At 46.1% G+C, this 23,064-nt stretch overlaps 1 protein-coding gene across 2 annotated transcripts; it reads right to left on the bottom strand.

The window, feature by feature from the left end:
- Window positions 1–1,756: 1,756 nt before the first annotated feature.
- LOC311125334 (cyclin-Y-like protein 1) lies at window positions 1,757–21,540 on the bottom strand. Of its 2 annotated transcripts, XM_084199381.1 has the most exons (10): window positions 20,439–21,540; window positions 10,944–11,024; window positions 10,604–10,647; window positions 8,477–8,577; window positions 8,350–8,385; window positions 8,132–8,183; window positions 6,396–6,515; window positions 5,346–5,512; window positions 2,608–2,770; window positions 1,757–2,416 (listed from the first exon to the last, which is right to left on the bottom strand). In XM_084199381.1, exons 1-10 carry the CDS (start codon window positions 20,593–20,595, stop codon window positions 2,300–2,302), a joined length of 1,038 nt encoding a protein of 345 aa, XP_084055507.1. In that variant the 5' UTR covers window positions 20,596–21,540; the 3' UTR covers window positions 1,757–2,299. The 2 variants fall into 2 exon arrangements, with proteins under 2 accessions (XP_084055507.1, XP_084055508.1); XM_084199382.1 differs by lacking the exons at window positions 1,757–2,416; window positions 2,608–2,770 and adding an exon at window positions 4,160–4,317 and having other exon boundaries at window positions 20,439–20,686.
- Window positions 21,541–23,064: the final 1,524 nt, after the last annotated feature.

Genomic DNA, 23,064 nt, shown 5'->3' with positions numbered 1-23,064 from the left:
GTTTTCTGTTCTACCTGATCATTAATTGCACCCACCTGGTGTCCCAGGTCTATATCAGTTCCTGATTAGAGGGCAACAATGAAAAAAACGCAGTGACACTTGCTTCGAGGTCCAGAGTTTAGTTTGAGGGCACTAGAACATTCTCTGAGAGGGGAAAAAGGGAGATGTGTTCTTATCGGACTGTTGATGGACATATAACCTGCACATCTGTACTCCTGTACATCTATTTGGACCATTAGAGATGAGACTCACTATTTATTCCTGTATATATGATGCTCTATAAAATACTATGGATTGAGCTGGCCCAGAATGCCCCCATTATCCAGGGTATTATTCAGTGTGGACACTGGGTCCGTAATGGGTGAGAACTAAACAACTCTAGGAACACAATGAAAATATTTAATGTGCTTCTTTGCGATCCCCAGTGATGTGATTTGAATCACAATATTCTGTATGAATCTAGTAAATGTGTGGTATGGATGTGTTTGCATGCTGCTCGAGTTGAATGAATCCAGTATGTACCAATACACACAATCTTTTTACCCTATTCTGCCCGGTAAAATCCAGCTTGGTTGACTGACTGGTCTGTGAACACCCTAGCCGGTCAGCATGACAGTAGGATGAGGATCTCTAGCCCAACTGTTGATCAGTTTCTGGACTGGACCTATGGTTAAATCAGCTTCCAAAGAGGTAATCTGAAAATGGATGTGTAGCCTACAAGTGTATCAGTAAACAAATTATAGTCTATCCTTTTCTCAACCAGTATTTTCTTTTAGAAATCAATGTCAAAAGTAGCCTCTATAAAACACATGCTCGATGATAACCGCTGTAGTGAGTTTAGTGCTTTGGAATAGCCATGATATTGAACATGTTTTAAAGCGGTTTGGAGGGACTACTATCTGTTTGTCAGATCAGTGATCTGTATCAAGGGCCAGAAGAAAAGGGATGGAGGAAGTGCACCTGGTTGTCTGTGTGTTACACCCCCTAGTGGTACACACTGGACCTGTTCACACCAACCCAATGGTAAACATACAGGTATCGATCGCCTGTAAACTGGACTGAACCCTTGGATACATCTCCTACGGCTCTGCATACATTTTCAATGACAGCGTCAGCACTCACGTTGAGTCAAATGTTTAAAAAATGGTCAAAACATTTCTGTTCAATTACCGGCCTACACATAAAAAACTGTCTTCTCACAAGGGATATACTGGCTGTAGGAACTGTGGTGGACAGCTAGACTAGAACATGGTTAACTCTGGGTGAACCAAAACCAGTTGCTGTTTTCTGCCTTTCTACTTTGTTGTGCTTCAGTGTTTTTCTAACCAGACTAGTGTGTAAATGGTCCAGTGTCTGTTTCATTTATTAGCCTGTTTCCTGACATTCCCTGTGTGTGTGTGTGAGAGAGAGGTGTGTGTGTGAGAGAGAGTGTTGTACCCCATCATTTGTAAGTCTGCTTTGGCGTCCTTCAGTAGTCTGGACTGCAGCTTTATGTGTCCTACATTCAAGGACATGAAATGTGGCAAATTCATTGCTGAGACTTTACAATAAAGATTTTTTTCTAGATATTTATGAAGATGCAGTTCTCCCATAATCTTGGGTTTCATTTATCTCTGACTGCTAGAGAATAAAACTGTGGACCAATCTGTTTCTGAGTATGTCATTTAATGTCTAAAGTAAAATATAAATGTTTACAATGCGCTGCCACACTTGTAGGTTCTCATCTCCACTCCAATGAAAGCCACTAGGATTTGTTACATGATTAGTGTTTATTTAAAATACTCCATCTGCAAATTCTTTTCAATTTAAAAACAGGTACATTTTACAGCTAGTAGCCTACATAGTAAGCAAAAAAAAATATATATATATACCAAAAAAACCCAGAGTCTTTTTTCTCTCTATGTAGTGAAGAAGTGATTTTGCACACAAGGTCTGAGACAGGCAGGGGAGAGTGGGCCTATGGTGCTGCCCATGACCAGTCTCTCAGAGGGGTTTGTAAGAGGGTTTGGGGCGGGTATCCTGGGAGTGTTGGTTGGGCTGTAGAGGTCAGATATTGGTGGAGTTCATTTTGCATGGCTCGGTGCTCCGGGTGGGTGGAGATTTCACTCAAGGACCAATGGAATAGTCTAAAATGAGCAAACTCTACCCACCCGGGGCACAGGGCCATGCGAAACGAACTCGACCATTGTGTCTGTCAAGTGAAAGCACAATGTTGGGAGTGTGGCTATCCAATGAGAGAACAGTGTTGGGAGTGACGTGTCGCTGACTAATGAGAGAACAGCGATGAAGTGTGGCTGGCCTATGAGAGCACAGCGTTGGAGCGGCGGATGCCCACCAGGTTGTCAGCGCTAAAGGACCTCCTCATGGCCGCTCGGCTCAGGTCCTTGTACTTGTCTTCACACAGTCTGGAGATGGCCTGGAAAACACACAACACACAGGCTCATTGGCTTCATCCCTAATGCACTGGTGAATTCCAACACTTTCCCCCTTTGACTATTCCCATGTCTTGCTCTCCGTCTCAGCTGCCATCTTTTCTGCTACTAGATGCATTCTCCCACCTATACTGATACCTGTAAGCTCCATCATACCCCTCTACAACTACCTTACCTCCAGTTTCTGTGCCCTCTCGTTGCCGAGTGGCTCGAGGGGAAAGCAGAGGTTGTTGTCCTCGGCCAGAGATCGCAGGTCAAAGTAGTACTTAGCGTAAACACTGGCCGGGACATTGATGTTGAACTGCAGCAGCTCCAGGAAGTGACGCTCCATCTCGTTCCTGACAAAGGGAGAGCAGATTAAACAGGGGTAATATAGACGCTCCTAGTAAAAGTTGCTCTTAGGCACAGATCTAGGAACAACCTCCCCAAATGAAACCCTGACAATGAGTGGGGGAGAAATGTCAAATGGATCTTAGATCAGTGATAGGAGTAACGTCATCCACAGGCCAGCCCTTATAGGTCGAGAGTCTAATCAATAGCAAATGAAAACTCCACTTGTCTTTCCCTTACGGCAGAAAGGAGAAGGGTACATGTCTGCAGGGGGGCTATTCAACCCATCTCCACCCCCCACATTCGGGAGACTAAACTATATTTGTATTCATAAATTGTTTCTTTATTATTCAAAATAAATACTTTTTTGCAAGGATACCTTTTTTTTTTGCTCCCCCCCCCCCCCCCAAAAGGACATAAACAGGAATTACATTTTTAAAAACTAAACCACCACAATAAATACAACTCAACACACAACAACTTGAGCCTTTTCATTGTCACTATAATGAAGACCCATACTGGCTCTCTGACAGAGCGGCTTGCTTCAGGTATATCATGTCTCTCCTGTACAGATCCATCTCATCATCCTTATCGCCACGATGACAAAAGAGCTGCATGCCGGTCGGTCACCACAGAGACAGCATCAAGGATGCTTTGTCGGAAAGGAGACATGAGAGGGCCAGGGTGGCTGGAGGCTGGGGTGTGTGTGTTGGAAGGCTGGTCTCCCAGGGCAACTAATGGAGTGGGAGAGGGCTACGGCCATTATGTAGGAGCGCTGAGAGCCACTCCAGACCCCCCAGCTCACAAAGAGCACTTCAATGGAAGAGATGAAAATAGACTGCAGATCGAGAGAAGAGAGAGGGAGGAACATGGGCTCATAGACAGACAGACAGACAGACAGACAGAGCACACACTCACAGAGTGGCAGGTAGTCTAGAGGTTAGAGCGTTGGGCCAGTAGCCGTAGTTCGAATTCCCGAGCCGACTAGGTATACGTGTTTTTTTTATATATCTGCCCTTGAGCAAGGCACTTAACCCTAATTGCTCCTGGGTTGCCGTCAATAATGGCTGACCCTGGACGTGCCCCCACTCTCCAAGGGTGTCTAAGGAGGAGTTGGGATATGCAAAACACACATTTCTATTTCACAACACTGTCATGTGTGAAACAGGACAAATATAAGCACCCCCTATTTGACCTTTTGGCACGTGTACACTCTCAAACAAACAAACTTAATAGACATACAAAAGACTCAACCCCAGCCCACTCTAAAAGCTACTAGAATGTAAGGCAGTAGTGTAGTAAGGAGAAGCCTACTAATGGCTTGGAGATTGCCTCCTGTATACAACCAGTACTCCGCCTCCCTCAATGTCCCTCGCTCTCTCTCTCTGGGTCTAGTCCTCACTCCTTTGGAGCCCAAAGCAGGGCCCTCATCTCACACAGCCCTGATCAGAGCTAGAGACTGGATAGGACTACTGTACCAGACTATAGACAACAGCCTAATGAATGATCATCAGACCAGGGGGGAAGAAGGCTCCGGTCTACGTCTGTTCTCCACCTGAAACATGGACATGATGAATCATAAAAGTATGACTATGAATTAGCCTCCTTCAATGACTACCAATCAGCCTCCTCCTCCTCCTTCAATGACTACCAATCAGCCTCCTCCTTCAATGACTACCAATCAGCCTCCTCCTCCTCCTTCAATGACTACCAATCAGCCTCCTCCTCCTCCTCCTTCAATGACTACCAATCAGCCTCCTCCTCATCCTTCAATGACTACCAATCAGCCTCCTCCTTCAATGACTACCAATCAGCCTACTCATTTAATGACTACCAATCAGCCTCCTCCTTTAATGACTACCAATCAGCCTCCTCCTTCAATGACTACCAATCAGCCTCCTCCTTCAATGACTACCAATCAGCCTCCTCCTTCAATGACTACCAATCAGCCTCCTCCTTCTCCTTCAATGACTACCAATCAGCCTCCTCCTTCTCCATCAATGACTACCAATCAGCCTCCTCCTTCTCCTTCAATGACTACCAATCAGCCTCCTCCTTCAATGACTACCAATCAGCCTCCTCCTTCTCCTTCAATGACTACCAATCAGCCTCCTCCTTCTCCATCAATGACTACCAATCAGCCTCCTCCTTCTCCTTCAATGACTACCAATCAGCCTCCTCCTTCTCCATCAATGACTACCAATCAGCCTCCTCCTTCTCCATCAATGACTACCAATCAGCCTCCTCCTTCTCCATCAATGACTACCAATCAGCCTCCTCCTTCAAAGACTACCAATCAGCCGCCTCCTTCTCCTTCAATGACTACCAATCAGCCTCCTCCTTCTCCTTCAATGACTACCAATCAGCTTCCTCCTTCTCCATCAATGACTACCAATCAGCCTCCTCCTTCTCCATCAATGACTACCAATCAGCCTCCTCCTTCTCCATCAATGACTACCAATCAGCCTCCTCCTTCAAAGTGAACAGAACATATCTGAAACTGAACAGTAAAGGTTGACACAATAGTGAGAAAAGGGTATCTATTTTGAGTGTGTCTCCAGTGTGTGTGTCCTGTCCACTCACATGTCCTCCACAGTGATGTCTTTGAGGATCTGGCAGTAGTCTACGTTCCACACGGCCTGGTCGTCCCACACCTTAGACGCCAGCAGGATGGCGCCCAGTACGATACGCTTCCAGTTGCACGGACCGATGTCTATCTCAGCGTAGGTCAGCAGACGCTCCAGGTACACCTGGTGGGGTTGAAGGTTAGAAGTCTTAAAGTGATCATGTGCTAAAAAACTGAGGTGGTTATTTCCATTCAGAAATGTGATGTATACAACATAGAAAATCTGTAGGAAAAAGGGCATATTATTGATTATACACACATGTGAGAAATAGTACTTTGTTATGTTTGGAGTCCAATAAATAAGGCATGCTTGATATATTAGGCCCAATCATATTGTAATCATCAAATGCAGGTCTACTGTCTGTCCACATTGAGACTCTGTTCATGTGACTTGCTGTGCTTCGTCAAGGGTTTCTATTACTCTGCTGCACCCTAGTGGTACATTAGTGCAGATGCAGGTTAATACAACACCAGAATACATCTACCGTATCATGTAGGTTAATACAACACCACAATACATCTACCGTATCATGTAGGTTAATACAACACCACAATACATCTACCGTATCATGTAGGTTAATACAACACCACAATACATCTACCGTATCATGTAGGTTAATACAACACCACAATACATCTACCGTATCATGTAGGTTAATACAACGCATCTACCGTATCATGTAGGTTAATACAACGCATCTACCGTATCATGTAGGTTAATACAACACCACAATACCTAGTGGATAATACAGTATATGATAATAACAAATGCCATTTAGCAGACGCTTTCATCCAAAGCGACTTCAGTCATGCGTACATTCATTTTACGTATGGGTGGTCCCGGGAATCAAACCCACTACCCTGGCATTACAAGCACCATGCTCTACCAGCTGAGCTACAATACATCTACTGTATGGTTTCATATCAGTTGATTAACCATGTATTAACTGCTGATACGCGTGTTTTGATTAGGAGTGTATGGTTGCTGACTGGACTGGACTCCTCACCAAGGTGACGATGGCACACTCCGCAGTGAGCTGTGCAGCGCTGAACAGAGTTCTGACAAAGCGGTAGATGAGTTTGTGCTCAGGGTCCGTACGAGAATAGTCATCAGGAACCTGCTCTCTCTGAAGGAAGAAGACAGTGTTAGACACAGAGACAACACAACACACACCAGCCCAGAGACAACACAGCACACACCAGCCCAGAGACAACACAACACACACCAGCCCAGAGACAACACAACACACACCAGCCCAGAGACAACACAGCACACACCAGCCCAGAGACAACACAACACACACCAGCCCAGAGACAACACAACACACACCAGCCCAGAGACAACACAGCACACACCAGCCCAGAGACAACACAACACACACCAGCCCAGAGACAACACAACACACACCAGCCCAGAGACAACACAGCACACACCAGCCCAGAGACAACACAACACACACCAGCCCAGAGACAACACAACACACACCAGCCCAGAGACAACACAGCACACACCAGCCCAGAGACAACACACACACACGCACCAGCCCAGAGACAACACACACACACGCACCAGCCCAGAGACAACACACACACACGCACCAGCCCAGAGACAACACAACACACACCAGCCCAGAGACAACACAACACACACCAGCCCAGAGACAACACAACACACACCAGCCCAGAGACAACACAACACACACCAGCCCAGAGACAACACAGCACACACCAGCCCAGAGACAACACACACACACGCACCAGCCCAGAGACAACACACACACACGCACCAGCCCAGAGACAACACACACACACGCACCAGCCCAGAGACAACACAACACACACCAGCCCAGAGACAACACAACACACACCAGCCCAGAGACAACACAACACACACCAGCCCAGAGACAACACAACACACACCAGCCCAGAGACAACACAACACACACCAGCCCAGAGACAACACAGCACACACCAGCCCAGAGACAACACAACACACACCAGCCCAGAGACAACACAGCACACACCAGCCCAGAGACAACACAACACACACCAGCCCAGAGACAACACAGCACACACCAGCCCAGAGACAACACAACACACACCAGCCCAGAGACAACACAGCACACACCAGCCCAGAGACAACACAACACACACCAGCCCAGAGACAACACACACACGCGCACCAGCCCAGACAACACACACACGTCACAAACACACAACACACACGCACCAGCCCAGAGACAACACACAGACCAGCCCAGAGACAACACAAAACACACATTCAATCTTGAATAGCGCATAGACTACCCTCAACAAGATAAGGAAACATTTAAGTAATTTCTAAATTTCCTAATGGGTTTATGTTGACTTTCTTACCAGAGCTAAACTATATCTTATTCATTCCCCTTGCAGTGGTGTGTGCTATGCTGAAGTTGGAGCTAAGAGGTACACTGGGCTATGGGGCATATAGAGTTCCAGTGGAAGGTCTAGAAGGGAGTGAGGAGGCTGGGTGATGCCAGATATCGATGTAGACAAGGGCTGAGAAACCAATACTGCCACATCTACTGCAGAACTCTGTTTTGATGTAAACCTGTATTAGCAGCAGGTCTTTAGAATACAATACATAAAAGATATTCACTTCCTGTAAACACATAACAGCTATTCACTTCCTGTAAACACATAACAGCTATTCACTTCCTGTTAACCCTGAGTGGATTATGGTCAAATTGATCCGCCCACTCACCGATAAGGGGTGCATCTTCTCATCAAAAATGTCCAGTGACCTGTCGGAGTCCCTGAGAGATACAGAGGAACAGAGAGTGAACGCCTCCACTATGAACCAAATACACTGTCCCTAGTCCAATACAGACATTCTGCCAGGCCCAGAGGCCACCTTCTGATCCCCCATTAAAGTAATACATGTGCATACTTAAACTGAACAAGTTAAACACTGCCACTCACCTGTTTTTAATGTGGTAGTATATTGCTAATGTGACACTGGAAGAGGAGAAAGACAGAATTCATTAGACCAGAGTTCAACTAGAAAAGGTTTCCTGTGTGTGCATATATGAAGGTAGTGGGTACCCACCATTTTATTGTGCTTTTCAAGTTAGGCTGGCTGACCGTGCTGTCATCTATAAAGATGGTGGAACAGGAACTGTACTTCTTAGAGAGAGGGCCAGGAGAGGTCTGCAAAAGGAAATATGTGACATGGAAGTCAGACGATGCTAATGTGGGCCCTGTTGAACCCAATCCTTCGGAGGTAATTGATGCTAACGCTAGCCTGTGGTGGCCATAGCCAAATAATGACATCACCAATAGGTTGCAGTCACTCCTGGCTCATAAACTACTTCCAAGGTAAAAGGTTTGGTTTGAAATGTGGCTAAACTGGGCTATGTAGCCTTGGGTCAGAGAAGTGTGTTCTATAATACAGAGAGAATAAGATGAGGTGGAGTCGAGGGTGGACAGTGGACCTTCACAAAACATTCATACCAGGTCTCCTGTTTATCTGTGTTTGTCTTCTAGCTGACAGGACCCCACAGCCACAGGGGCTACAGCTTGTTGTGGTCACCTCAAGCACAGGCTACATGAACACACACACACACACACACACACACACACACACACACACACACAGTAGGGTAGCAGGCAAGGGCAACACAGCCCTGCCTTTTCTTTTTACCAGGTCAAAAGGTCTTGGCACTTAGCTAGTTTCCACAGGGCTATATTATAGAGGTCGGTGTAAAAGAGGGCAGCCATAACCCCAGCCACCCCTCTGCTTAACCACTTACACTTCTAGGAATTGGCTTATATGGACAGGGCTGAATTGGCTTATATGGACAGGGCTGAATTGACTTCTATGGACAGGGCTGAATTGGATTATATGGATAGGGCTGAAATGACTTATATGGACAGGGCTGAATTGGATTATATGGATAGGGCTGAATTGGCTTATATGGACAGGGCTGAATTGAAATGTTTCTTACAGAAGAATTATGGAAATGCATATGCATAACCATGGTAGCAATTAAATGGAGATTATGGGGAAATTATTAGAGTACAGGTGAAGACAACAGTTACCTGACACAAGACTGAATCCAAACATTACACCGTTGATTAGAATACATTTACTGTACATTTTGCCCCATTTGTTGATAACGAAATCTGAAAATACTCTGGATACATTCAGTAACATGATAAGAATATTCTTGGAAATGTTGAGGTAGGTACAACATAAGACAAAACAATGACAATGGTTTGAGTGATTGGTCTAACTGGTGTTTCCAAGTGGCCAACCACCTCTCCAAGGTGTGTACAGTTCCTAAGTCATTTCAATGCATTTCTATGACTCAAAGAAGTCTTCAACTATAAGGTGTTTTTCTGAGCTCTCCTAGCTGTGCTGTTGAGGAACTAGAGCAAGCACACTGGTAGTTGCTTTCTATGGAACACAGCCCTGCATCCCCGCCATCACACAATTACTGTTGCTGTTTACGCAATCCAAAAACGGTCCATTATAAATCACAATCTGGGTCAGGTGGGCATAATTTGAAAGCTTGTTCTATTGCCAACATGACTAACTAAATTATAAAAAACGATCTTACAGTGTTATGCTTTCACAACGTAATTCAGAGAAGCAGATGGTAATTTTGGTCGCATAGAATGGAGTCATGAGTGCATTCAGATACGTGGTCCCGGCACATTTTCTTCACAATACAACATAGGCTCATTCTGTTCAGGACAACCCAGGGTAGAACGCCATGTCATCTTGTAACTGTATATCAAACACAGTGATCATAAACGTTGACACTGTATATCACATGAGTTTTATGATATGGAAATGTGAAATGCACATTTGGACTCTTCAACGTCTTATCTTTCAAAATACATGGTAATTGACAGCATTTCCCTCACTGCGTTCCAATTCAGGCGCGTATCAGTGTCCAAATCTGCCCTTTTCAACCCATATACGGGTATAAGTGTAAAGGGCTACATCCTATAAGAGGTGACCAATAAGGTGTGATGGTCAGATAGTTAAATTTGCATATGCATGAGTTTGGTGTTGTCCTCCAGTGACCCAAGTTAAGAGGCGAGTGTGTGAGATTATAGATGTATTCTCATAAATCGCAACCCAACTCTCCCATACCCACACAGTAGCCACACACACACAACTCATTATTGTTAACACAAACTCAAATCTTCGTATTGAAATACTTACATGACTAACATGGTTTATGTGATTGCTTTTTCTCTTGTCTCGCACTGGAAGGAAAAAGAAAATAGGCCATGTCAGACCCAGACAAAAACAGTCATGTTGAAAATGATGAAGAACGGTGAAGAGTCACATTGTGCTTATGAGAGCGCCATATTAGAGTCACTTACAGTAGCCTCAGTATCATCTCTCTACATAGCTTGCTAGAGCAGAGAGAGGCTGGTGGTGAGTTACCACCTTACCAAGTAGCTAAAGTGCGTAAGACCAGAGTCGTATGGGCTAACATGGCATCATAATCACTTCTCCTGTGTGATGTGTTGTGAGCAGGGTAGAGTAGAGTACTTACATTCACTGTCTGTCTGGGACTTGCTGAGGAAGATTGTGCTGGCTCGGGCATGGTCTGATGGGTTGGACTCCTGGGCCAGTTCTGGAACAACACAGACACCACTGACCATTAGAAACAGAGTAGATAACAAGGGTAATGACACAGATGAAGTGAAACAGAAGAACCTGACTTGGAAGGTTAGTGATCCATAAAACCGCCTGTTTAAGGGGGTAAACTACCTTAGTTCACCTGAGGTGATTATGTTGACTCGAGGCCGGTGAGAGAAGAATTAGACCTGATATTCCATACAGACAGAACAGTGACCTGTAGCCTACTGTACCTTAAGCAATAACACCTGAGAACCCGGGAATTATCGTGTGACAACTCCCGACAAGGGCTGTTCTGAGGCCCGAGGTGAAGTTGTCACATGATAATTCCTGGGTTTGAGGGCAATATTGCTTTTATAAAACTGTTGCCAACATATATTTAAATATTAATTACATGTTTTCATTAAAAACATTATTTGAAGGAGTAAATGAGTTTTTACATTCTAAAAAGTTTGCTACCCAAGCGGGCTGGTCTTTCTACTTATTTTCTCCTGCTGACCCAGTCGTTCCTTCCAATCTTTCTATTCCTTCGACGTTGCTATGCTAAACAAATCATTGGCATGTAGCTATCTAGCAGGGACTCAATGATGATGAGACAAGAACATGATTTAATAAATATCCAATAGGGCTACATAGGCAACAACTATTATGGTTGGCGAGTCAGAGCTAACCAAGCTAGTTGGTGATGTTAATAGTGACGTTTCCGTTGATGGCACACGAGTGGAAGAACTGTCCATGGTCCTGGTTGGTGACAGCCAGTGCTTGCCTCTTTGCTGGCACGGGAGAGATCGCATTTGTAAAATGATACATTGTTGCACAGGTTGTAGAGGCAGACAGGTTGGTTTATAACACGTCATGGTATTTTGCGGGAGTTGTTGTCCCACAACAATGAACCAATCAGCATCCAGGATCCAAACAACCCGTTTCATAATGTACAGTCCAGTGCAGGTCATCACTCAACCATTTGAACTACCCCTGTACTGCAGTACCTGGAATGAATGCATGATATTACAGTACCTAGTGATACCTAGGGGAAAATGGATACAGTTACAGTGCATTCGGAAAGTATTCAGAGCCCTTGACTTTTTCCACATTTTGTTACGATACAGCCTTATTCTAAAAATTATTACATTGTTGTTTTTTTCTCTCAATCTACACACAATACCCCATAATGACAAAGCAAAAACAGGTTTAGTAATGTTTGCTAATTTATAAAAAATAAAAAACTGAAATATCACATTTACATACGTATTCAGACCCTTTACTCAGTACTTTGTTGAAGCACCTTTGGCAGCAATTACAGCCTTGAGTATTCTTGGGTATGACGTTACAAGCTTGGCACACCTGTATTTGGGGAGTTTCTCCCATTCTTCTCTGCAGATCCTCTCGTTGTCTTGGCTGTGTGCTTAGGGTCGTTGTCCTGTTGGAAGGTGAACCTTTACCCCAGTCTGAGGTCCTGAGCACTCCGTGCTCCGTTCATCTTTCCCGCAACCCTGACTAGTCTCCCAGTCCCTGCCGCTGAAAAATATCCCCACAGCATGATGCTGCCACCACCATGATGCTGCCACCACCATGCTTCACCGTAGGGATGGTGCCAGGTTTCCTCCAGACGTGACACTTGGCATTCAGGCCAAAGAGTTCAATCTTGCTTTCATTAGACCAGAGAACCTTGTTTCTCATGGTCTGAGAGTCCGTTAGGTGCCTTTTGGCAAACTCCAAGCGGGCTGTCATGTGCCTTTTACTGAGGAGTGGCTTTCGTCTGGCCACTTTAGCATAAAGGCCAGATTGGTGGAGTGCTGCAGAGATGGTTGTCCTTCTGGAAGGTTCTCCCATCTCCACAGAGGAACTCTGGAGCTCTGTCATGCTAAATGTACTTCTGGTGTACCAAAACGCAATGATGCAGTCGGTGTGTTCGAAGCGTTAGTGAGCAATATGTTTGGAAAGTCAAATCCAAATATCGAATCGCAAGACATATAGAATCGTGAGAATCACAATACATATCTTATCGGCAGCTAAGGATCTTGATAATATTGTATCGTGAGGTCCCTGGCAATTCCCAGCCCTACCCAATTAGATGGATGGATAGATGAATGAATGAATAAGTAAGTGAATTAAATAAAACAAATCTGTGTAGGGCAGCAAGGCTATGTAACCATACACACTATTTGACAGCAGAAGCATGATGATCTCATTCGCACCACATAAAAGGTCCATTACACACAGGCTCAATGATCAGGTTTAGGTATTAGACATCCTGATCAAACCCTAATGTATTAACAGCTACCTCTGTCTGGGATTGGGTGCCCCTGTTCTGGATCAGACGTGGCAGGCAGGGCCAGATGGGTTGGCTTGGCAGTGTGTGCCCCCTGCCCACTCAGGCTGTGGCTCTGTGGCAGGGATGGTGGTATGGGACTGGCAGGGAGGGGGGCAACAAGGAGGCCTTTGTCTGGGGTCTCTGTGGAGAACATTGAGTCCTCACTCTCTACACCCCTTCCACACTGGCCAGCACGCTGAGAAACAGGAAGGGGGAGCAGGGCGGAGGGCCGTGCCAGTCATGCCAACCCATCTACAGACACGCTACCGAACCAAACAGTGTGCTCTATATAGAGCATAAAGGAGCGACTAGCAGGTAGACTAGCCTACATGTAGCCTTTTACAACACAAACCACAGTGCGACACACAAAGTTCTTCAGCCACCACCTATCAGATCCACTAAGATGAGTCTGTCAGACACCATCATGTGATTACTCCATCCTAGATAAGATGGAGCCTCAGCTCCTCTTCCCAGCCACAAAGCTCCACTCTTATCCCTCCACCAATCACTCCCTGGCCTCTCCCTGGACTGGAGTCTTCCTGCCGGGGCATTCCATGCCCTCTGTGCCCGACTGTCGCAAGTCATGGTATTTCTGTCCCGGGTCCACTGCTCCAGTTTAAGAGGAGTGCCGGGCGGGCATACCTTGCAACACTAAGCGGGGGTGAGCCCTGGTTGGCATGTTAAGGCGTCAGCATGCTTCAGTTCAGCTGGCGCTTAGCTGAACTTGGCTAGCTGAACCGAACCTAGAAAAACTAGAAAAACTAGGCAATAGTACGGTTTGTCCATTGAGCCCTGGTTGGCAGTATACACTTCCTCAAAATAGTCAGAATTAATCTGAGATCACTCAAGAAATCTATCATAAATTGACATTTTTGCAGAGGAGATCTTAGTCGCACAATTTTATATCTAACTAAGACATTTGGTGCAGTATTTCTCAATGAAAAAATGTGCATGAATACCAGTTGTCTCTCGTTGAATGACAAAAAATACTATTGAATCATCCCTACTGTTGACCAATCACCGACGAAGGGGCATAGACTTCGGCGCCGAACTTTGTCTTGCCTCTAGAAAACATTTTGTGTGCCCGAACAACCCTCACTGAAGTCCAAAACGATCCAAAACGTCCCAAAATGTCATAATATATGCACAAACTCCTCTGAACTGTTTCGGCTGGGAAGCATGCAGACACCTTTCCTCAATTGCCTATACATACCCACTATTGCAGTAGTAGGTCTATATAAGAATCTGCCATGTCCCTGTACCCACTATTGCAGTAGTAGGCCTAGGTCTGGGTCATATTTCAATAAAACTGGCTCCACAGATTCCCTCATTTAGCCTAGTAATGATCCATATGAAAAATGCTTTAGTGATCAAGTGAGAGCTAGCCTACTTTATTGTCTGCTTGTGCAGAAACATGCTTTGAGCCCTAGGTTATAGGTGAAAGGGACCGCCACCAGGCAGAGCAGGTAGCACTGATAACCGCTCTATTGATTATTAGGGCCATTGTTGCGTCTGTTGAGGGAAGTCCTTGCTGTGAGATGAATGGCCTATTGGTCTTCACAGTTCAGACAGCAGGATGGATGGGCTGCCCGAACCAGGGTGATCAGGCTGTGATGGTGATGCAGTAGCCTATAATGCTAAAATGTGTCACCGGTGCTAGGCCAAAGATGAAGAGTGGCTGTCTGAACGTGGTGATTAAGCTCTATAGCCTAATGTTTCATTTCCTGGCTCTCAAAAGACAGACAACAGGTGATATACCCAATACCTGTCTCAGTTCAGTCTACTCCTCTTTATATCATCCACCTACAGCTGATCCCAGACCTGTGATGAAAAGCTGGAGGACTGCCTTCATAAGGACACAGAGAGGGAGGGATTGGCCGTCTAACCCTTACCCTGGGTCCACCACACTAGGGTTAGTGATAGGAGACAAGCCCTCCCTCTCCCTCTGAAGTCCAAAATAAACCAGAGGGGCTGGGGAGCGGGGAAAGTGCTCTCTCAAGGGAATGCCTCGGTCAGACAGTAGGGTGGGTGAGGCGTTGCAGAGACCAGAGGAAATATCAAGGATTACATCATCCGCTAATCGCAATGATTGCTAAAACGTCGCTGCAATTCCTCTTTTATTAGGATATCCCAAGCTGAAAGGCATTTTATGAAAATCACGTGTGTCATCCATTGACAAGGCTTTTCAGAAAACAGTGTTCATAGTATTGGTTTAAAACAGCTTTCCACCTCTATCTGACGTTATGGAGAGAGAGAGAGAGAGCGCGAGAGCGAGAGCGAGAGCGAGAGGTGCAGCTGTCCTGTGGTACCACATCGCCAGGATGCCAGTGATAGCTGGGAGATAGATTCTTAGGGGTCTCCTCCATTTTCCACCCACCAGCCCCACCACCCCCATCTTCTGGGTGCATCCCAAATGGCACCCTATGCCAAAGTGCAATACTCTGGTCAAAAGTAGCTAGTACACTACATAGGAAATTAGGTACCATTTGGGACGCATCGTCTATCTCCTGACTGACCACGCAAACTCTACTGCACTCCACACGCCCTTTCCCACCTGGACAAAAGGAACACCTATGTGAGAATGCTGTTTACTGACTACAACTCAGCGTTCAACACCATAGTGCCCTCCAAGCTCATCACTAAGCTGGGAATGAAAACCTCCCTCTGCAACTGGATCCTGGACTTCCTGACGGGCGCCCCCAGCTGGTGAGGGTAGGCAACAACACATCCGCCACGCTGACCTTCAACATGGGGGCCCCTCAGGCGTGAGTGCTTAATCCCCTCCTGTACTCCCTGTTCAACCACGACTGCGCGGCCGTGCACGACTCCAACACAATCATTAAGTTTGCCGACGACACAACGGTGGTAGGCCTGATCACCAACAATGAGACAGCCTATAGGGAGGAGGTCAGAGACCTGGCAACAACCTCTCCCTCAACTTCAGCAAGACAAAAAGGATCGTGGGCTACAGGAAACGGAGGGCCGAGCGCGCCCCAATTCACATCAACGGGGCTGTAGTGGAGCGGGTCGAGAGCGTCAAGCTCCTCGCTGTCCACATCACCAAGGACCTATCATAGTCCAAACACACCAACAGTCGTCTTGTCTCGTTGTGAATGGTTAGATACTACTGCACTGCTGGAGCTAGGAACACAAGCATTTCGCTACACTCGCAATAACATCTGCGAAATATGTGTATGCAACCAATCACATTTGATTTGAAGAGGGCACGACAACGCCTCTTCATTTACATTTGACATTTGAGTCATTTAGCAGACGCTCTTATCCAGAGCCACTTACAGTTAGCGAGTGCACACATTTTTCATACTGGCCCCCGGTGGGAATCGAACCCACAACCCTGGCGTTGCAAGCGCCATGCTCTACCAACTGAGCTACAGGAGGCCTCTTCCCCATCAGGAGGCTGAATTTTCTTTGGCATGGGTCCCCAGATCCTCAAAAGTTTCTATAACCGCACCATTGAGAGCATCTTGACTGGCTGCATCACCGCTTGGTATGGCAACTGCTTGGCGTCCGACTGTAAGACGGTTAGTCGAGGTAATTGAGGTAATATGTACATGTGGGTAGAGTTAAAGTGACTATGTATAGATAATAAACAAAGTAGCAGCAGCGTAAAATAGTGGGTGGGGGTGGGGTGGCAATGCAAATAGTCTGGGTAGCCATGATTAGCTGTTCAGGAGTCTTATGGCTTGGGGGTAGAAATTGTTAAGAAGCCTTTTGGACCTAGACTTGGTGCTCCGGTACCGCTTGCCGTGCGGTAGCAGAGAGAACAGTCTATGACTAGGGTGGCTGGAGTCTGACACCACCTGGTATAGAGGTCCTGGATGGCAGGAAGCTTGGCCCCAGTGATGTACTGGGCCGTACGCACTACCTTCTGTACTGAGGACCCATGCCAAATCTTTTCAGTCTCCTGAGGGGGAATAGGCTTTGTCGTGCCCTCTTCACGACTGTCTTGGTGTGTTTTGACCATGTTACTTTGTTGGTGATGTGGACACCAAGGAACTTTAAGCTCTCAACCTGTTCCACTACAGCCCCGTCGATGAGAATGGGGGCGTGCTCATTCCTCTTTTATCCCCTGTAGTCCACAATCATCTCCTTTGTCTTGATCACGTTGAGGGAGAGGTTGTTATCCTGGCACCACACGGCCAGGTCTCTGACCTCCTCTCTACAGGCTGTCTCACCGTTGTCGGTGATCAGGCCTACCACTGTTGTGTCGTCTGCAAACTTTAATGATGGTATTGGAGTCGTGCCTGGCCATGCAGTCATGGGTGAACAGGGAGTACAGGAGGGGACTGAGCACGCACCCCTGAGGGGCCCCCGTGTTGAGGATCAGTGTGGCAGATGTGTTGTTACCTACCCTTACCACCTGGGGGCGGCCCGTCAGGAAGTCCAGGATCCAGTTGCAGAGGGAGGTGTTTAGTCCCAGGGTCCTTAGCTTAGTGATGAGCTTTGAGGGTACTATGGTGTTGAACACTGAGCTGTAGTCAATGAATAGCATTCTCACGTAGGTGTTCCTTTTGTCCAGGTGGGAAAGGGCAGTGTGGAGAGCAAAAGAGATTGCATCATCTGTGGATCTGTTGGGGCGGTATGCAAATTGAGTGGGTCTAGGGTTATGGGATAATGGTGTTGATGTGAGCCATGACCAGCCTCTCAAAGCACTTTATGGCTACAGACGTGAGTGCTACGGGTCGGTAGTCATTTAGGCAGGTTATCTTAGTGTTCTTGGGCACATGGACTATGGTGGTCTGCTAGAAACATGTTGGTATTACAGACTCAGTCAGGGACATGTTGAAAATGTCAGTGAAGACACTTGCCAGTTGGTCAGCGCATGCTCGGAGTACACGTCCTGGTAATCCGTCTGGCCCTGCGGCCTTGTGAATTTTGACCTGCTTAAAAGTCTTACATCGGCTACAGAGAGCGTGATCACATAGTCATCCAGAACAGCTGACGCTCTCATGCATGCTTCAGTGTTGCTTTCCTCGAAGCGAGCATAGAAGTGATTTAGCTCATCTGGTAGTCTTGTGTCACTGGTGTTGCAGCAGCAGGAAGTGTGTGTGTGTGGCTTTACCCCAAGGGTGCAACACCATACAGGCCCTACAATCAATAGTAATAAAAAGCTGTGAACAACCAGCAACATCAAACCCTGCTGGGAGGGAAGGGAGGGACACCAGGGGGCTGTGGATCAAATATCCCTCCTTCCCAATTGGCAGCCTCATCTCACCTAACTTTATGTGCATGTAATTTCATTGGCTACAGGCCTCTGAGAGGGTGGTGTATGAGAAATGGTGTGTTAAAAATACTAAATGGATTATGTACAGTGAGGGAAAAAAGTATTTGATCCCCTGCTGATTTTGTACGTTTTCCCACTGACAAAGAAATGGTAGGTTTATTTGAACAGTGAGAGACAGAATAACAACAACAAAATCCAGAAAAACACATGTAAAAAATGTTATAAATTGATTTGCATTTTAATGAGGGAAATAAGTATTTGACCCCCTCTTAATCAGAAAAATGTTGGGCTCCCAGTTGTCTATTATACAGGTAACGAGCTGAGATTAGGAGCACACTCTTAAAGGGAGTGCTCCTAATCTCAGCTTGTTACCTGTATAAAAGACACCTGTCCACAGAAGCAATCAATCAATCAGATTCCAAACTCTCCACCATGGCCAAGACCAAAGAGCTCTCCAATGATGTCAGGGACAAGATTGTAGACCTACACAAGGCTGGAATGGGCTACAAGACCATCGCCAAGCAGCTTGGTGAGAAGGTGACAACAGTTGGTGCGATTATTCGCAAATGGAAGAAACACAAAAGAACTGTCAATCTCCCTCGGCCTGGGGCTCCATGCAAGATCTCACCTCGTGGAGTTGCAATGATCATGAGAACGGTGAGGAATCAGCCCAGAACTACACTGGAGGATCGTGTCAATGATCTCAAGGCAGCTGGGACCATAGTCATCAAGAAAACAATTGGTAACACACTACGCCGTGAAGGACTGAAATCCTGCAGTGCCCGCAAGGTCCCCCTGCTCAAGAAAGCACATATACATGCCCGTCTGAAGTTTGCCAATGAACATCTGAATGATTCAGAGGAGAACTAGGTGAAAGTGTTGTGGTCAGATGAGACCAAAATCGAGGTCTTTGGCATCAACTCAACTCGCCGTGTTTGGAGGAGGAGGAATGCTGCCTATGACCCCAAGAACACCATCCCCACCGTCAAACATGGAGGTGAAAACATTATGCTTTGGGGGTGTTTTTCTGCTAAGGGGACAGGACAACTTCACCGCATCAAAGGGACGATGGACGGGGCCATGTACCGTCAAATCATGGGTGAGAACCTCCTTCCCTCAGCCAGGGCATTGAAAATGGGTCGTGGATGGGTATTCCAGCATGACAATGACCCAAAACACACGGCCAAGGCAACAAAGGAGTGGCTCAAGAAGAAGCACATTAAGGTCCTGGAGTGGCCTAGCCAGTCTCCAGACCTTAATCCCATAGAAAATCTGTGGAGGGAGCTGAAGGTTCGAGCTGCCAAACGTCAGGCTCGAAACCTTAATGACTTGGAGAAGATCTGCAAAGAGGAGTGGGACAAAATCCCTCCTGAGATGTGTGCAAACCTGGTGGCCAACTACAAGAAACGTCTGACCTCTGTGATTGCCAACAAGGGTTTTGCCACCAAGTACTAAGTCATGTTTTGCAGAGGGGTCAAATACTTATTTCCCTCATTGAAATGCAAATCAATTTATAACATTTTTGACATGCGTTTTTCTGGATTTTTTTGTTGTTATTCTGTCTCTCACTGTTCAAATAAACCTACCATTAAAATTATAGACTGATCATGTCTTTGTCAGTGGGCAAACGTACAAAATCAGCAGGGGATCAAATACTTTTTTCCCTCACTGTATATGTTAGTACTGTATCTCTACTGCAGCAACTAGCACAGCCAATGTAAATGTGGATTTGGAGGAAACCAACCCGACACAGGAGAGACCCCTACCAGTTCTGTTTTTCTAGTAACCACAGTCAGTGACATTCTGTAAATATTTCCAATCCCAGCTATGCGGGCGGGTGTGACACCTACCGTCTGGCACTTCTCTGTCGCTGATGTGCTGCAGGTACGGGCCGGTGTCATCACTCACGTCCGTGATTATTTGGTAGTCTTCATGGCGGTCCGCCGGTTGCCTTGGTAGCTTTGGGCTCCCCTCGGGCGACACGCAGCATGATACCGTATTCCCCATTCCAAACCAGGGATAACCTCAACACTATTTAAGTAGTGCAAAATTCCTTCAAATCAAGGATGCCAGAAAGCTAGCTTTACAGCTACATACAACTACATTACATAAGCCTATGATTCAGCTCTGTCCTATGATTCTAAAAAAACAAGTCGATAATGAAAACAGATGAGAGAAACACTTAAATTATAAACTAAATTGCTGACCAGTAATGTCAATAAATTGCACTCCTGTCCATCTGAGTGTGTGCTCCGTCCGCACCATGAATCAGATTTCTGGCTGTACAGCAAAATAAAAATCGATGTTTGTTCTAGTATGCTCTATTATTTACACAGTTGCTAACTAACTACACAAATGATTTCTAACACTGAGGTCATTAACCAGCTGTTTAAATCCGAGCATTACAAGCGGTTGCCCATTCATCCATTCCTTTGCTAGCAAAATCAGCTAGCCAGCAAGCTAGCAGCAATGGGACATTGTCTGTAGGGGCGATTAACTAGTTAGCTAGTCCCTTTAACTTTGCCAATATGCATCAACGCCTCCGGAGCTGCCGTTTAAACAATTAAAAAACGACTCCACTCATATACCACTAGCTAGTTCTTCCAAGCATCGATCCCCAATAGTTTCCGAACAGGGATTCCCAATTGTCCGAGGTAGATCTCTCACGCCAGTCCCTTCTTGGATTCCCAATCCCAGGATCAGACGACAACTTTATCCCGAGGCTTGAGGCCTACAAACTAACCTAGCTGCCTGCTTGACAAAGAAATCAAAACCGGAGAGCTTCAAATCATTTAGCGAATGTAATCTGGTCAAGTCTTGTTGAAGTTCATTGTCGATCTCACAACTTTCGGATTGAAGAACCTCCGTTATCCCCTCCTCTCCACCGGCCAGTTCTGCGATCCGCTACCCGCCACCACCGCCATCTACTCCGAACACACCGCTCCCTGCGCTGCGTTCCGTTCAGTACGTTTTTCTTCTTCTTCTTCTACTTCTTCTTCGATGAGGTTTAACGGCGGTTGGCATCCAATTTGTTGCATTACCGCCACCTACTAGACTGGAGTACAACTCCCTTATATTTTGCTTGAAAAATACAATAAAGAAATACCCTACAATCTAACACTACACTCACAAATTCTAAAATATTATTAATAATTAACACCACCCTACTCCACTATTTAAATATATTCACTCCTACCTCATGCCCTTAACCTGAAATGATGGGACATCACCCCTTAACACTCCCTGTAACTCTTCTGATGTCAAGTCTTGCACACCCAAATACCTCTCTGCAGCTGCCACCACAACCTCAATTTTCTTCGACGAGCGTTCCATCCCTGCAGTACAATTAATAACCATTGCTATAAATGCTAAAAATCCAATCTTACTGAAACAAATATCACTTGTGGCGCAGTGGTCTAAGGCACTGCATCACAGTGCTAGCTGTGCCACTAGAGATCCTGGTTCGAATCCAGGCTCTGTCGTAGCCGGCCGTGACCGGGAGACCCATGGGGCGGCGCGCAATTGGCCCAGTGTCGTCCAGGGTAGGGGAGGGAATGGCCGGCAGGGATGTAGCTCAGTTGATAGAGCATGGTGTTTGCAACGCCAGGGTTGTGGGTTTGTTTCCCACAGGGGGTATGAAAAAAAAAAAGTACCTCACCCAACTGTACCTCACCCAGCACGGACTTCAAAAAAGTCAGATACAATATGTTTTGAGGATCACTGTACATGGAGTATAAAACCTCAGCCATGTAGCAGTGTTCACTGGACTTGGTGACTGCGAAATGCAGCCTAAGCTCCTCCCACTGGTCCAAAATGTGTAAAACTGCGGGTTCAATGGAGAGCCAACGTGTGGCACACACCTTGGTTATCTGTAAAGGTTTCTCCCCACAGTTGATGGTCTCATATATGGCCTTTGGAGACACTGAAAACCAATTATATGTCTCTCATACCAAGTACTCCACACTACGGGGGATGGTGTCATTGGAAGCATGACTTAGAGCAAGCTGCAGAGAGTGGCACACACAGCGAATAAGAACCAGATCTTTGAGGCCATACTCCTCCTTCAGCACTTTATGGACCCCATTATTAATCCCCGTCATAACAGAGGCATTGTCAGTCCCTATCCCCAGGAGTTTCTCTTTTTTAAGACAACACTTCTCGAGGAAAGCCACAACAGCACGGGCTATAGATTTGGCATCTCCTCCCTCCAACTCAACAAGCCCCAGAAATGTTGATACAATTGTTTGCTTGGTGTCACTAAAGTACCTTATAACAACCCCCAGGTACTTAGAAACACATACATCCGTGGACTCATCGAGGAGGAGGCTGAAACGCTGGTCACCCACATCTGCGACCAACCTTTTCAGAAAGTATGGTGCTAGAACACCATTAATCATTTCTGTGCACTTCGTCTGAGAAAGCAGCTCTACATGCTTCTCCAATGTGATCACATGCCAGCATGGGACAGTGTTCAGC

The sequence above is a fragment of the Coregonus lavaretus genome (assembly GCF_964263955.1).
Source record: "Coregonus lavaretus genome assembly, contig: HAP1_SCAFFOLD_2045, whole genome shotgun sequence".
In the NCBI taxonomy this organism is placed as follows: Eukaryota; Metazoa; Chordata; class Actinopteri; order Salmoniformes; family Salmonidae; genus Coregonus; species Coregonus lavaretus.
Note: the sequence above shows the minus strand (reverse complement) of the source record. Positions and strands in the feature narration are given on the sequence as shown.

Excerpts from the sequence above, each read along its gene's own strand:
- LOC311125334 (XM_084199381.1), bottom strand. The coding sequence starts at position 20,595 with ATGGGGAATACGGTATCATGCTGCGTGTCGCCCGAGGGGAGCCCAAAG. Across the intron at positions 11,025-20,438 it reads CGACAGAGAAGTGCCAGACG|AACTGGCCCAGGAGTCCAAC; the intron begins GTAGGTGTCACA and ends GTGTTGTTCCAG. Across the intron at positions 8,184-8,349 it reads TACTACCACATTAAAAACAG|GGACTCCGACAGGTCACTGG; the intron begins GTGAGTGGCAGT and ends TGTATCTCTCAG.